The 16209-nt window shown below is 41.2% G+C and overlaps 1 protein-coding gene across 1 annotated transcript; it reads left to right on the top strand.

Moving 5' to 3' along the window:
- The first annotated feature begins 1109 nt into the window (after positions 1-1109).
- On the top strand, positions 1110-11659 carry pus7l (pseudouridine synthase 7 like). Its single transcript, XM_072673850.1, has 8 exons — positions 1110-2093; positions 3500-3659; positions 4030-4225; positions 5327-5425; positions 6736-6817; positions 7257-7528; positions 10568-10621; positions 10729-11659. Exons 1-8 carry the CDS (start codon positions 1301-1303, stop codon positions 11047-11049), a joined length of 1977 nt encoding a protein of 658 aa, XP_072529951.1. The 5' UTR covers positions 1110-1300; the 3' UTR covers positions 11050-11659.
- Positions 11660-16209: the final 4550 nt, after the last annotated feature.

Genomic DNA, 16209 nt, shown 5'->3' with positions numbered 1-16209 from the left:
CTGCAGTGACACTAATGTGGGGGTGGTGTGTTAACATGTGTTGCGGTGGTTTGAGTGGATCGGACACGGCAGTGCTGCTGGAGTTTTAAAACACTGTGTCCACTTACTGTACTCCATTAGACACTCCTCCCTAGTTGCTCCATCTTGTAGATGTGATGTCAGAGACAGAAGCTCATCTGTTGCTGCACTGTTTGTGTTGGTCATCTTCTAGTCCTTTATCGGTGCCCACAGGGTGCTGCCTACCACACGCTGTTGGCTGGATATTGGTATCTGGTTGGTGGGCTGTTCTCAGTCCGGCAGTGACTCTGAGGTGTTTAAAAACTCCAGGAGCACTGCTGTGTCTGATCCACATGTAGCAGCGCAACACAACCGTGCTGAGATTGATCCACCACCCAAATAATACCTACTTGGGCGAATAGTTACTGACTTGTGTTTAGTAGTGTCTAAGCTTAGAGGTATCTTTGAATGTTTAGCCTTTTTAAACTAGCTGAGGTTTTTCTTGGGTAAATAGCAAAGCACTTTTGTAAGTCGCTCTGGATAAGAGTGTCTGCTAAATGCCTTAAATGTAAATGTAATGCTGTGTGGTGGTCAGGCTTGTGGGGTTCTGACCACTGAAGAACAGGATGACAGGAGGCTAACAAAGTAAGTGTGGAACATTGATCATTGATTATCTTCATCTACAGTGGCATCTGTGAAGGGGGGGATATATTAGACAGCAAGTGAACAGTCCGTTCTTGAAGGTGATGTGTTGAATGCAGGAGAAATGGGCAAGCGTAAAGACCTGAGGCTATCAGGCTAATGGTTCAAGCATGATCACATGCAAATCTGCATTCAGAGTAGCCGGTTATGTGTGGTGTTATGTAACTACCTGCATTACATACTACTTAGGTCAGTTTAAAAAATTTGCACGTATTTTTTAAATATGCCATTTCAAATATTATTTTTCTGAATGAATCTGAGTCTGAATGAATGTGTTTTGACATATCAACCATTGAACTGTCGGTTGAAATTTGGGTTACTGTCTCTTTAAGAGAGCTGGCGCTCCTCCTCCTCCATGCTTCCACACGTGGGGCGGAACTTCCCCGTATGTTTACAGCATGTGCGCGGAAGCTGTGCACGGTTTGCTTTCTGCTGAATAAAATACTCACACAGCACTTTCAGTTCAAATGTTTGCTCCTGAACTACAGCAGTTCGCCCTATATCTCCAGAAAACTTAGTAGATAATGAGAATGCCGCCTCTTTCTACTGATACACACGCTCAAAGCACGTAAAAGCCGCTGTGTATCTGCCTCAAGTGGAAATGGAGACTCGGTGCCTCCCCTGCTTCATGTCCGACCATGAAGGCTTCAGCGGCAGCATCAAGAACTCCACCAAAGGCTTTGTGGTCATTGAGATAGACCTTCACGGACGACCTGTGAACAGGACAGATCCCCTAGAGCAAACCCCAGCAGCCCAACAGTCCTCCAACAAAGAGGAAGAAGACATCAGGGCAAACCTCAGGACTGAAAAGCCGGTCCTGCGGGAGGTCACCGGTGGAGTCACTGACTTGAACGCGGATGGTTCCGTTTTGACTGAGGATTTTGACCTGAACGTTTTGCTGGGCTGTTCTGTAAATGAGGCACTGGAGGAGTTTGCCGGCAAACTCCTGGGCTGCAGTGAGGAGCAGAAAAAGGACTTGGAAATGACCCTTGGCACCTTCCCTGATAAACAGCAGCGAGCCAGTGTGCACAGGGCCGTGAGACACAGCTACCCCCATCTCATGACGGTCACCAACCAGGCAGAGATCAGCGTCAGAGAGGACCCGGACTTCAGAGAGCTCTCAAAGCTAGTCTCTGAAGAGGAGGCGGAGGACTTCTTCAGGTTCATAGATGCTAAAGTCCACGGCTCTGCCTTCACCTTCTGCCCTGATGACAGCAAGAGTCACCGGACGTCTGTGCACCATTTTCTGAGCAGGAGATTTGGGAAGCTGGTGGAGACGAAGAGCTTCTCCGAGCAGGACAAGACTGCCATTACAGTGAGGATGAGGGAGAAAGGAAGACAGAGTAAGAAGAGGACAGTGATGGATTGTGAAGAGCAGGTGGATACCTACACAGGTGAGCGGGAGGAAGGCTCAGTATGAGTCCTGGAAGAACCTTTGAAGAATCTCCCAAAATGTTTCATGCATTTCAAATCTTTCTCACTGAAAGCTATCATGTGACATGTTCATAATTATGCTGCCTGATTCCTGAGACATTGGCTTACAAGATGTTTCAGAAGGTTATGGCATAAGATTTTTTTATTATCTGTTATGGGTTAGGTGCAAAAAACTTGAACTTAAGTGAAAGGTTCCTTCCTGCTTTGTAAGTTAAAGTGGAATCAACAGTGTGCTTACAACGTTTAGTCAGATGTATTTAAAACAAATATATATGTATATTTAATATTACACTGATATGAATGTGGCTGCTGATTGGCAGGAGTCAAAGAGAAAAATCTTGCAGCCTTTGAAATTCGCCGTTTGTAACTTAATGGTTTACATGAAAATATAAGGCACAAAATGTTGTTTTTTTAATTCTGTAAATTTCAACTACACAATTTGAATAATACTGTACTCCAAAAGTAATTTTGGAGTACAGTAACAAAATACAATTTTGTTATATAATATAATAATATAATATTACTGTAAATTACTCAAAAAATCATCGGCTGGTTCACTGGTCAAGAAAGGAAAAAAGGCTGTATTTTTGTTGTGGACATAGTAACCACTGATTCTTATCACTACCTCTTACCTACACATACCATTTTACCTGACAAACACTTTTACATGACTTTACATGTCAACAATGCAAAAAAAAAAAAAAAAAAAACTCGAGGAGTTGATGATATGGCCTCTTTTAAAGAACATCAAGAAGGGTCTATTTTAGACTCCTTATTATTTCTCCTGATGATTAGAGAATCAATCAAAAAGCTTTGATTAAGAACTAAACCAGTTGTGTGTCTGGTTCTAGAAATTTTGATAGAAATATCACAAATGTTAAAAGGTATAATGACCAGCCATAACAGTAAATCCCTGGAGCAGCCAGAACAGCTCAGCCCTGTCAAAGCATAAACTCCTCAGGACCTCTGAAGGTGTCCTGTAGTATCTGGCACCAAAAAAAGCACAGATCCAATAAGTCATATAATTGGTAAGAGTGGCATGATCCTGTCACTTGTTCACTGATTGTCCTTCCTTGAAGAACGTTTGGTCGGTACTGACCTCAGCATGCCCTGGAACACCCCACAAGACAAGGCCTTTCATTTCAAAGATGCTGCCTAGTCACAAATGGCTCAAATTCTTATGCATGCTTATCAACTCCAACAACTGACTGGTCACTTGCTGTCTAATATGTCCCACCCATTGTCAGGTGCCAAGTTATTTTCTTCACCTGTCCATGGGTAGTGTAGATGGGCTTAGAACTTAGTGATAATATATGTGTATTGAGTTTATTCCACCATGCCATGTCTTTTTTTTTTTTTTTACAAGGTTTTACATTGAAGAAAGAGAACCTTGAGACTCTAGAGGCAATCAGCTACATGGCAGCAGCGCTTGGAGTTCTTCCATCTGATTTCAGCTACGCCGGCATTAAAGATAAAAGGGCCATCACCTTCCAGTCCATGGTTGTAAAGAAGATCTCCCCAGAACGGTAATGGACAGAACATACAAACGTGACCATAACCATCCATATTATTAAGCTCACAAGCTATTAAACTGAGTAATGGGAGGAGAGGTAAGGCAATCCTCCCCACCCCGAGACAACAAGGCCAATTACGTTCTCTGGGACTCCTGACCATGGATGGCTGTAGCATTGCTGGGGATTGAACCAATGATGGGGCCAGTGCATTAGATGGCTGCTCCACTCAGGAGCCGTTAACATGATTTAGATTTGGTGATGTTTCAGAAATCTTCTGCATTCGCTGTGTAAGTCTGTTTTAAACTATGACAACAGCCTGACGCTTTTAAAGCAATGTGTTTCGGGGTGTGTTCACAGCGTGTGGGATTATGTCTGCTGGTAGGTTGTTGGAGAAGGTTTCAGAGTTTGAGAGGAGAGGAATGCAGCTGTCTAATATCCATCCAGTGTCCGAACCCCTTCGACTCGGGAGGCTACAGGGCAACCACTTCGACCTTCTCGTCCGGGACCTGAAGCCTCATGGGAAGTGTAGTTCACCAGAGCTGGAAGAGCTTGTGAGCAAGGCGGTGAAGAATGTACAGGTGAACCTAACTCATCAGAATTCTTTGAGAAGCTGTATGCACTTCAGCACGGAGTCCGCAATCGGCAATCATTCCGGTGGCTTTTCCACACTGAAACGTCGAGGCATGTTTTTCTCATCATGGTTGGCTAACCGGACTTGGGAGGGCTTAGTGGAATAGGAATCCGTTGATTGGCTCTATATTTGGCGCATAATTCTGGGTCTTTATATTTCCAGAACAGAAAATGACAGAGACTGTATGTAATAATAAGTACAACAGAGAATTGTTGTTGTATTTTAGGGCTCTTCATGTGACACAGCCCACAAGATGGCCTTGTCCTACATCAGGACTGCGGCATTAGCATGGCTCGGCTCGCTTAGTGGAAGCTAGTATTGCCTTTGCGAGCGCTTCAAGCGGTTTGCGCATTTTTTTATGTTTGAAAGTTGATGTGGGATTCCAGTTGTGCTAGAATTTGTTTACAATTTTGTGACTGTAAACCATATTTTATTTTCAGACCACGGCTTTTGCTATCCTTTAGCATAGTGCTAAGTGCATGCGTAAGTCGTCACACAGTTGAGTCAATTGTTTAAAGTAGGTTCCAACATTATTTTGCATACTACATCTATAAAATGGCCTCAGTGATGTGGTTTAAATATGATTTATGTATGTAGATTGCACAATGCTAACAGATGAATTACAGCTTCAGTGAGTTAGCTGCTGATAGCTAGCTACATTGGCCTTGAAGTTGTAGTGTAAGACGTCAGAGCGAAACTGTCAAATAATTATTGAGACGCCGCACACTTCCTCTAATAAGTCTGCACCATTGCAAAACGGTACGCGCAGCCTTAGTATCCATTTGGCCCTGCAGTAAAAAAAAGTGACATAACTTCTTGTCAAGTTATGGTCTAGTTGTTCTAATTTTACAGTTGATATACAGCATGGGTGGAGAACTCTGGTTCTGGAGGGCCGGATTCCCCAACAGTTTTGTTTAGTCAGAGTATTATTAAGGAGGGAATTCTGCAACCTTGCTGGACTCCTGTCCTTGGTCCCCCACCCTTGATATACAGTGTTTATTATTCATGTGCATTTTCTCTGCTGACTCTTGCCAATTTTGCTTTGCAGACTCATGGCTTTGTAAACTATTATGGACCTCAGAGGTTTGGAAATAGCCAGAGTGTTCAAGCTGACAGAGTGGGGCTTGCACTTCTAAAAGAAGACATGGTAGGAAGACCTTTCGGTTTAGTTTACTCAATCCTTTTTGCCCTTTGTTTCCCAGAAAAAAGAAGCAAACCTTGAGAGCGCTGATCACACTTGGATAGTCAATATAATTATTAAATTTTTTTTTGTTGTTATTAAACCCCCAGACTAGTGCTGCTGAGGTGCGACCGGGTGAGGCCTGTTATTACAATGTGGATTAGATATGTTGACATACATAACCAGATGTCATATAATAATACAATACTCCATGCCAGCCTATAAGACGGAGCTGCTGTACATCCCGGGAACTGCTGGACCTAAAAACGATCTTGCCATCTCCTTTGAGAACTCACTGGTCACTCCTTCTACAGAAGCTCGAAGCCTTGGTGTAGTCATGGATGATCAATTATCGTTCTCAAGTCATGTTGCAAACGGAACTCAGTCATGCAGATTTCTCCTGTACAACATCCGGAGAATTCGACCCTTCCTCTCTAGAGAGGCCGCCCAGGTGATCGTTCAGTCTCTCGTCACTTCCAGACTTGGTCTCCCTCTGCGCACCATCAGGCCCCTACAACTCATCCAGAATGCAGCGGCACGGGTCGTCTTCAATGTTTCTAAATTCAGCCATGTTACTCCACTGCTGCGTTCTCTCCACTGGCTTCCTGTAGCTGCTGCCTGCCTCAGATACAAAACCCTGACGCTGGCCTACAAAGCCAAGAACGGACCAGCCCCTCCGTACTTGATGGCAATGGTCAAAAGCCGATCCGCACCAAGAGCCCTTCGAGCTTCAAGTACGGCTCGGCTCAACCCGCCATCCCTCGATATCCGCGGAAGACATGCGTCCAGGATTTTTTCTGTCCTGGCACCAAAGTGGTGGAACGAGCTTCCCCTGGGTGTTTGAACGGCCAAGTCGCTCGCTGTCTTCAAACGCAGACTGAAGACCCACCTCTTCAGAGAATACTTGGACGAATAGCAGAGTACTATGGTCACCTTATTGACTTGTGCTTAGTAATGTCTAAAGCTTAGAGGTATCTTTGAACTATTAGTCTATTCTAACTAGCTAAGGTTTTTCTTGGGTAAATAGCAAAGCACCTTTGTAAGTCGCTCTGAATAAGAGCATCTGCTAAATGCCTTAAATGTAAATGTATTGTATTTCATTAAGCAGAGGATGGCTTATCCAAAAGCAGTGAATAAGTTATAAGAAGTTATACAGTGTTTATTTGGCCGATGCTTAGGCATCACTCTTGGGTGTGTTGGATCAGAATTTGTTGTGTTTGTACAATGACTGTAAACAGCATTCCACTAAACGGTTGTACTGTATGTGTCTCTCTTAGAATACTGCTGTAAAGTTGTTCCTGAGCCCAGAAGAAGGCGAGGACCTCCAAAATAAAGCGAAATGGCATTTTCTTAACACAGGCAAGTACACTTGACAAACACCCTACATTTCTATGTTTCCAGTAGGTTTGTTCACAATGCAACGCAATTTGGAGCTCACTGTTCAGTGCGAGTACAGAATGAATAGGCCCCCTGAGGTGGTTAATACATGCTGTAGTGGGTTCTTTAAGCAGTAAAGTCAAGTAATCATATGACATTTACAGCCAGTCAACAGATTAAATATTTAAATTTGAATAACCAATAGTTCTTTTGGTTCATCGGTGCTTTGCATTTCACTATATATATATATATATATATATATATGTGTGTATATGTATGTATGTATGTGTGTGTGTGTGTGTGTGTGTGTGTGTGTGTGTGTGTTTACCCCTATTCTATACCATCATACCAATAAACTGTGGCGTGTAAATTAGAAAACCGAAAAACGAGTGCCTGATGAAATGCATTTTTTCTTTTCCAGGCAATGCAAAAGAGAGCCTAGCTCTAATGCCTGCATATAAAGCTAGAGAGAGGCTAATGCTGCGGGCACTGCATCGCTATGGCAGCAACCAAGAGGGCTGCGGGCGAGCCTGGCTCAGCCTTCCCCATGGCATGAGGGTCTTCTACCTCCACGCCTACTGCAGCCGGCTGTGGAACGAGGCAGCCTCCTACAGACTGAACACGCTGGCACACAGGCCTGTGCAGGGAGACCTGGTGTGGGCCAGGCCCTGGCAAGATACCTCTGATACGCAGGTCAGTTTATTGAGCATGACTAAAAGTTTTACTTCAGAAGAACAATCGAAGCACAGTGGAACCTCCGATATCTCCTGCATCTAGTATAGGAACTGAATGAAAACATGAAGACTGTGGTTGGTGTGGCGCAACAGATAACACAACAGGTAACACCACCACCTGCCATTGAGTTACAACAACACCATGTGGGAGACCAGGGTTCGATTCCCGGTCTGGGTGACTATGTTGCGCTACACCAATAAGAGTCCTTGGGCAAGACTCCTAAAACTACATTGGCCCTCCTCTGTAATACGAGTAACCTTGTAAGTCGCTCTGGATAAGAGCATCTGCTAAATGCCATAAAAGTAAATGTAAATGTAAGACTGACATGGCTGACCAGGTGCTGAACCAAGAGAAGAGAATGAAATTCAACCTAATAGATGGATAGATTGATAGATGGATGGATGGATAGATGATGGATAGATAATGGATTGATGGATACATTGATAGATGGAAAGATGGATAGATAGATGAATGGATGGAAAGATGGATGATGGATAAATGATAGATTGATGGATAGATGATGGCTGGATAGATGGATGGATGAAAAGATGGAGATTTAGATGATGAATGGATGGATGGATGGATAGGTTGATGGATGGATGAAAAGATGGATGGAAAGATGGAGATATAGATGGGTGGAGAGATAGATGGATGGATGGATACATTGATAGATGGATGGATGGATGATAGATGATACAGTTGTGTTTAAAATAATAGCAGTGTGTTTAAAAACATCAGTAAAGCAGAAAATCTTTATATTAGTTTTTATTTCCATGCATTGGGAACATTGCATACTGTTTTCCAAATCAAAACATGAAGAAATGTATATAATCTTTAACTACTTTACAGAAAATAACAAAAAATGAAAACTGTCTGTTAAAAAAATAGTAGTGTCGGCATTTGTCTTTACAAACTCAAAATATGTACTTTTTTTTTTTTAGGATTTAGCATTCCTGTGAATCACTAACCTAATATTTAGTCGAATAACCACAGTTTTTTAGAACTGCTTCACATCTGTGTTGCATAGTGTCAACCAACTTCTGGCACCTGTCAACTGGTATTCCAGCCCAGGATGCTTTGACTACATCCCACAGTTCATTTGCATTTCTTGGTTTTGCTTCAGAAACGGCATCTTTGATGTCACCCCACAAGTTTTCTATCGGATTAAGGTCCGGGGATTGGGCTTGCCACTCCATGACCTCAATTTTGTGTTTATTGTCGTGGTCTTGTTGAAACACCCATTTCAAGGGCATTTCCTCTTCCGCGTAAGGCAACATGACCTGTTCAAGTATTCTGATATATGCAAACTGGTCCATGATGGTATGCGGTAAATAGGCCCAGCACCATAGTAAGAGAAACATGCCCATATCTTGATGCTTGCACCACCATGCTTCACTGTCTTCAGAGTGTACTGTGGCTTGAATTTAGAGTTTGGGGGTCGTCTCACAAACTGTCTGCGGCCCTTGGACCCAAAAAGAACAATTTTACTTTCATCAGTCCACAATATGTTTCTCCATTTCTCTTTAGGCCAGTGGAGGTGTTCTTTGGCAAATTGCATCCGCTTCAGTACATGTCTTTTTTTTTTTTTAACAGTGGGACTTTGCGGGGACTTCTTGCTAATAGATTAGCTTCACACAGGCGTCTTCTAACTGTCACAGTACTCACAGGGAACTTGATCATCCTGGAGCTGATCATTGGTTGAGCCTTTGCCATTCTGGCTATTCTTCAATCCATTCGAATGGTAGTCTTGCGTTTTCTTCCACGTCTCTCTGGTTTTGCTCTCCATTTTAAAGCATTGGGGATCATTTTGAACAGCCTATTATTGTCTGCATTTCTTTATAAGTTTTACCCTCTCCAATCAACTTTTTAATCAAATTTCGCTGTTCTTCTGAACAATGTCTCAAACGACCCATATTTCTCAGGCTTTCAAGGATAAATGCATGTACAGCATGTGCTGACTTCACCCTTAAATAAGGGCAGTCTGATTCACACCTGTTTCCTCACAGAATGATTGACCTCACTAATTGAACTCCACGCTGCTATTATTTTGAACACACCCCTTTCAATTAATTATTCAAATACACAGACTCAAGAGCATGCATATCATGAATACTGAGTCTGTTGGATTTCTAAAAATCTACTGCACCAACTGGTACATGTGGTAATATAATTTATACCAAAAACACAAAAATTTTGAACACAACTGTAGATGGATGGATAGATGATAGATAGATAGGTGGATAGAAAGATGGAGATATAAATGGTGGATAGATGGGTGGATAGATAGATAGATAGATAGATGGATGGATGGATACATTGATAGATGGATGGATGGATACATTGATAGATGGATGAATGGATAGATGATAGATAGATTGGTGGATGGATAGATGGATGGATGGAAGGATGGATAGATGGAAAGATGGAGATATAGATGCATTGATAGATCTATCACCAAAGAAATTTAGCAAAAAAAAGAGAAATAAGGGGAATAAATGTAAATGACCAGAGAGCAGCTGAGTAAATAATCTGAATTCTGCATGGAACCAATTAATGGAACTTTGTATTACTAAACACATCCTGCTAGTTACATAATTGGAACTAAAAAATAAATAAAAGTGATATATAAATAATAATATAAATAAAAAATGAGTATTGTTTTGGAGTATCGGTACTTCGTTCGAGTATTATTACGTATTTTAGTATTGAATGTTGTAATATTGAGATTGAAATCAAATGAGCATTTTAAATGTATTGTAATTAGTTGTTAAATGAAAACATCCTGGGAAAAAATTGTCAGTTGTGAAAACGCTTATAACTATTCTAAATAATCTTTGTATTACACCAGTGAGCGCACGCTCCATCAGTCACCATTGCATCACACCACAAAACATTGTGTCGATTTTTTTTTCACACACATGTTCACTTAAGTAAATGTTGACCCCTAAGTACATTGTTTTCCCCCGTGATGTTAACTAGTCACCTCCTTTCTTTCAGGTCCATGTTGTCACCTCCGCAGAAGAGAGAGACAGTGTCTTCTCACTAAAACAGGTGCGAGCAGGACATATATTTTGACAAGCACTCAAGTTATTAAAACATGCAGCAAAAGCTACATGCATAATTTCTGTATTTCTCTTGTATCCAACCAAATCTTTCAGGTGGTCCTCCCCATGCCAGGCAACAGTGTGAAGTATCCGGAGAACATTCTTGGCAAGTGGTATCAGGACAGGCTAGCACAGGACGGTCTGGGCTTGTGCCGATTCAGAATCACCTCACTCAAACTTAACGTTCCAGGGTGCTACCGCCCCCTCTTGGCTTACCCCCATAACACCACTTATAGCCTAGTGGACACTAGTGAAGAGCCAGTTACAGGACAGTCACCCCCTCACTCCACACCTGGCTTAAAGCTGTCTTTTGATCTTGATTCATCCTGCTACGCCACAGTCTGTCTCAGGGAAATTATGAAGTGCGATCCCTAAGAACAGTCCTGAGTTGGTGAACATCAGGTTTTGGATACAAGCCCCTATCAGATACACTCAGGGAGCAGCCACTGCTTTAACTTCATGCCATGTCAGCCAGTGGCCATTAGATGGGGTGGAAGTGTAACGTGAACCACACGACACCAAGTGAACAAGATTTTGAGTTTTTAAAAATGTTCTTTAGCAACTACAGTACTGTGCAAATATCAGAGACCTCTCTTTATTTATTTAATGTCCAGGTATTTTTTCAGCACATATTTGTGAGGAGATATATCCACCTACATTTCCTGAATTAAAATGTTCCGATCCACAGCTGTTTCTGCCTATCCTTCCACTGTGAGAAGATGACTTAATGCTGTGAGTTACTGAGAAAAGCAAAGATACGCATTTCATCAGATCCAAACTGCAAGGAACTGGCCACCCCAGTCCATACCTTTTTGTCAGTTAATGTGTTTGTAACTTTAAAGTTGTTGACAAATCTGCAGAAATAAACTGAAAGTAAGTCTCCTGAAAAGAATGGAAGCTGTGATAAGGACAGTACACACAGTATTATCAAACTGTTGGTAGCTGCATGTGTTCAATCTCAACCTTGTTTCTTCAGTGGTAACACAGCTGCATTTTCTTTCTGAAATAAAAATACCTTATTCTTTGAAAGAACACCACAGTGTTTGATTATACAGTGTGAAGGCTAGAGTGGACAGGGAAGCTAGTATTTCTCTTGTCTGCACTGCCTGTTTTACTAACCAGTCTTAGACCCTGTATAGATTTCTGCATTGGTTGAGAAATGGAGGCAATAATATATATATATATATATATATATATATATATATATATATATATATATATATATATATATATATATATATAAATAAAATTATATATATATATATATATATAATTATATATTTAGATATATATATATATATATATATATATATATATATATATATATATCTAAATATATATATATATATATATATCTAAATATATATATATCTATCTATCTAAATATATATATATATATATATATATATATATATATATATATATATATATATATAAGAAATATGTCACTACCTAAAATGCTTAAAATGAAATCTCTAGTTTACAGTTTTCTTGCTGCCACAAATGGTCCATTAGTCAAGACATGTTTAGTGTCCAGGAGATCTACTGGATTTAGATCTGGTGACTGGAAATGCCTCTGAAGAATACTGTGCTCACTTGAATTTTTTCTGATGATTTTTTTGATGATTTTCATTATGTTTTTTTTTTTTTTTTTTTTTTTTTTAAGATTTAAGACTTTTTTGACACTGTGGGTCTGTTGGGTCATTTTTATATGACAACACTTCAAACCCAGAATCATCTAAATCAGTTGTAAGTGAATTTACAAAAATGTGGCAAATCATCTCATTTGTAAAGGCTGTAACAGAAACAGAACATGATTTAGAGTTTGTAAATTTAATGCATTGACAGTTGGAAAGTTGGACAGGGTATTACTGGTAGACTAGGACAACCAGTAAAGTCATTTTATTATGTTTTATTTTGGTCAAGAAGCTTATTTTACTTTGAAAAGCAAAGGTTTGTCAGTGTCACTTTAAAATATCCTTCATACAAAGGAATTCTATCAGACTGAATGACATGGGAATCATGGTAAAAAATAGTAACATCACTTTAGCAATGCTCATTGTAAGGTGCTGTTCTTCATGTCACCGGAGCGAGCTCCAGGGCCACATCCTAATCCTCTCATCATCTTTATTGTGCTTTAACCCATCATGGCTCAGCCCCAGCTAACAGTGCTGACAGCACTTAACCTCAAAAAGCTGCTTGCGGCCTGTTGCCAGAATCGAGCTGTTCCCTTTGTCCAGCTTCAGCCGTGTTTGCTTTGTCAGGGTGACAGGACCCTAAATCCCCTCTTCTTCAGCCCTGCAGAGGCACAGCAAACTACTGCAATGTATTTGATGAGTGACATGACATGCCCGCAAGGACGTCTTCCCTCTGAGTGAGAAGCAGAGCAAGACCATGCTGATTTTCTAAGTAAGACACCAATGTAATATATCGGATTTGCCACAGTGTGGCAGCACACATATAGCTTATAGAGGTTACTGGCTACTTTGCTCAAGTAGCTGTCTAGGTGCATGACACAGGTTTACATGTATGCTTTTACTGATTTTCTGCTCAAACACACCAGATTCAGTTGTGGTGGACACTTGAAAAACTGGCACTTGTACTCTTGTAGCAGCACCAAACACACTACTACTACTAATACTACTACATACTACTGCTGTGTACTATCTGCTCAATAGTGCTCCTGAGGTCAAAATCTATGTGCTGGCTGAAATGAACCTATAGCTATAGTGAGCTATGGGGAATTTCACACTTAAAACCAGCAGTCCAGGTATGGTATGTTCTGGTTAAATGGTTCTTCTCCATGACTGAGAGGGAGCCTGTTGCATATGGTTCTTTTTTTAACCTTAAAAAAATTGTTCTATATAGTACCAAACAGGATTCTGTCATTGGTACCAGCCATGTGATATATTTCTGTGACTGTTGGAGCCTGTAGGTGGACCTCACACAGTGGCTAACGAGTGAAAGTAAAAGTCACGTACGGAAATACTGCTTCTTGAATGGTTCTTGTCTCAATCATATGGTTCTAAGAAAAAAATCTTTCATTAGTGTCTAAAGTTTTTGTGTAAAAACACTACGTACAATGGTATAAACACAAATCCAGTAGTTTGAACGTGTTGTTTAGCAAAAAGGTTTTTGATCGGTAGGTTAGAAGACTACAGTTAGAAGGACACAGGTTTGGTTCATCTCTGTGAAGTTCAGGCACTGTATGGATTTGTTCAGTTCTCTCAGCAGCTCACTTCATTGACTACAATGAAGGATTGAATAAATAAATTATGTATTAGGTGATAAATGTAAATACTGGCCTTCCTGGAGTAGAGCATAAGGGTTGGCACCTTGGAAATGGAGTGTGTGAATGCAACCCACAATGTACCGTTTGTACTGTTTGTATTTCTTCTGATATCAGTTATTTCTGAACATATACATGCTTACCGCCCAGATACATAGCACTGCATATCAGTCTCTCAGATGTGTAAGACTTTTACACAGTAATGTGTGTCATGTACAGTGGTCAAACTGGAGTGTGCTAAGGGGACTGAGAGAGCAGTGCTGTGGAGGAGGAAGTTCATGAAAGCACAGTCCCTCATTCATCAGTAATATAAACACCCTTCCAACCTCCCTGTTCTCTCTCTCGCGCTTCTGTTCTCTCGTCCTACGTTTTTCTTGTATTTTATTAGGTTCACTTATGACATTTGTGCGACTATATGTATCAAAGTAGTCAAAATGAAATGATAATTTTTTAACCTCTCATTATTCCTTGGATTGATTGCATTTGGGCATGCCAAAGGCCATACTGTGAAGGAAATAGCTGAATTTGCAAGTGTATGGAAGAATACGGTCATACGGGTCTACAAGCAGTGGCAAAAATCCCAGTCTACAGGAAATTCTCTTTAGAATTGTGGCCACTAGACAAAACTGACGGATAGGGACTGCTAGCATGGTTCACTGCTAGCATGGCTTGTGAATGAAAATCACTTCCCTTCCAGGCAACAATTGCTTCTGGTCAATGCAGACCCTTCAGAAGCAATTTTCTAAAACAAAACACTCAACTGGGAACTGCATACCATAAACATTTGGAGCAGAGTGGCCCAAGAATGAGAAGAATTTCCTGTAGACTGGGGTTTTTGCCACTGCTGGTAGACCCGTATGACTGTACGCCTAGCAGACACTCTTAGCCGGAGTGACTTACTAAAGTGCTTTGCTGTTTACTCAGAAAATACCCTTAGCTAGTTTGTATAAACAAGGATCCAGAAGATACCTCTAAGCTTAGAGACTTCTAAATACAAAAGTCCCAACACTACACTTCTCCCAAGTACTCTCGGAAGAGTCTTCAGTCTGCGTTTGGCTGTTCGGACACCCAGGGGAAGTTCGTTCCACCACTTTAGTGCCCGGACAGAAAAAAGCCTGGAGGCTTGTCCTCCATGGATCTTAAGGGATGGTGGTTTAAGCCGAGCTGCACTTGAAGCTCGAAGGGCTATTGGTACTGATTGGCCTTTGACCATTGCCATCAAGTATGGAGGGGCTGGTTCATTTTTCGCTTTGTAGGCCAGCATCAGTGTTGGAACCTAATTCAGTTAAAATTTGCTTTTGGTTTCCTTATTTTATTCTGCTTGCTGGCCCTCAGCCTGGAACTTTTATTTTGATATATCCTCAGGCCACCTGTTCGGGTAAAGATGGCGTTTTCCATATAGTGATTGGTCTCAGGTAGACAATGGAAGATGCAGTACATGTCTCATCCAGAGAGTACTGACATAGGCATCATGATGGAAAAGAAATTAAGTCGGCTCATTACAACCCATAGAGGAAACCTAGTTTATGGATGAAGGCAATATTGCTGATGTGGACAATGGCTTTCCAGGTCTGATTTGATGCATTGAATGAATTTGACAAAGCTCATTTGCTTGTGTGAAATATGTTAACTGGTGATGAAAGGAAACATGACCATGTCAACAATCTTTTGATGATGTGCAGGTATAGAAAGGCAGTCTATCTCAACCAGTACCCATCATTACTCCATCAGACTGCATTTCTAACGTGTCAAGGAAATCAAAGAGATCTGGCTATTCTAAATAATAAATCTGATACATCTTCAGTGTCCTCAGCACACTCAAAGGCTGAAGCAGAGAAGGCAGCTCTTCTTGAACATGCTGCTGGACTGAAGAAGAAACATGCTCTTGAACTGCAAAAGATGGAACTCAAAGTGCAGTAGAACGGAATGCTCTGGGAACTGGCATTGCTGCAGCGAATGTGAAGGTGAAGGTTCTGGAGAGTTATGAGAAACAGCTCTCTCAGAGCATGGCATGGCATTCTTACCTGGAAGAACAAGGAAAAAACATAAAGGAAACTTCTTTGGATTTAGAGCCTTCAATTGAATATGCAAATATAAATGTGGTCCTCAGGACTCCTCTTCAGATACCTACAGCCCAGAAGCGAAACCAACTGTCATTTCAACCACCACTGGCAGAGGAACCCCCTCATCAGCTAACAGCAGCTGCTACCTCCACTCCCACCGTAGTAGCAGCTGTCTCTACCCGC

The sequence above is a fragment of the Salminus brasiliensis genome, chromosome 2 (assembly GCF_030463535.1).
Source record: "Salminus brasiliensis chromosome 2, fSalBra1.hap2, whole genome shotgun sequence".
Taxonomy (NCBI): Eukaryota; Metazoa; Chordata; class Actinopteri; order Characiformes; family Bryconidae; genus Salminus; species Salminus brasiliensis.
This window is presented reverse-complemented; position numbering and strand designations above follow the sequence as displayed.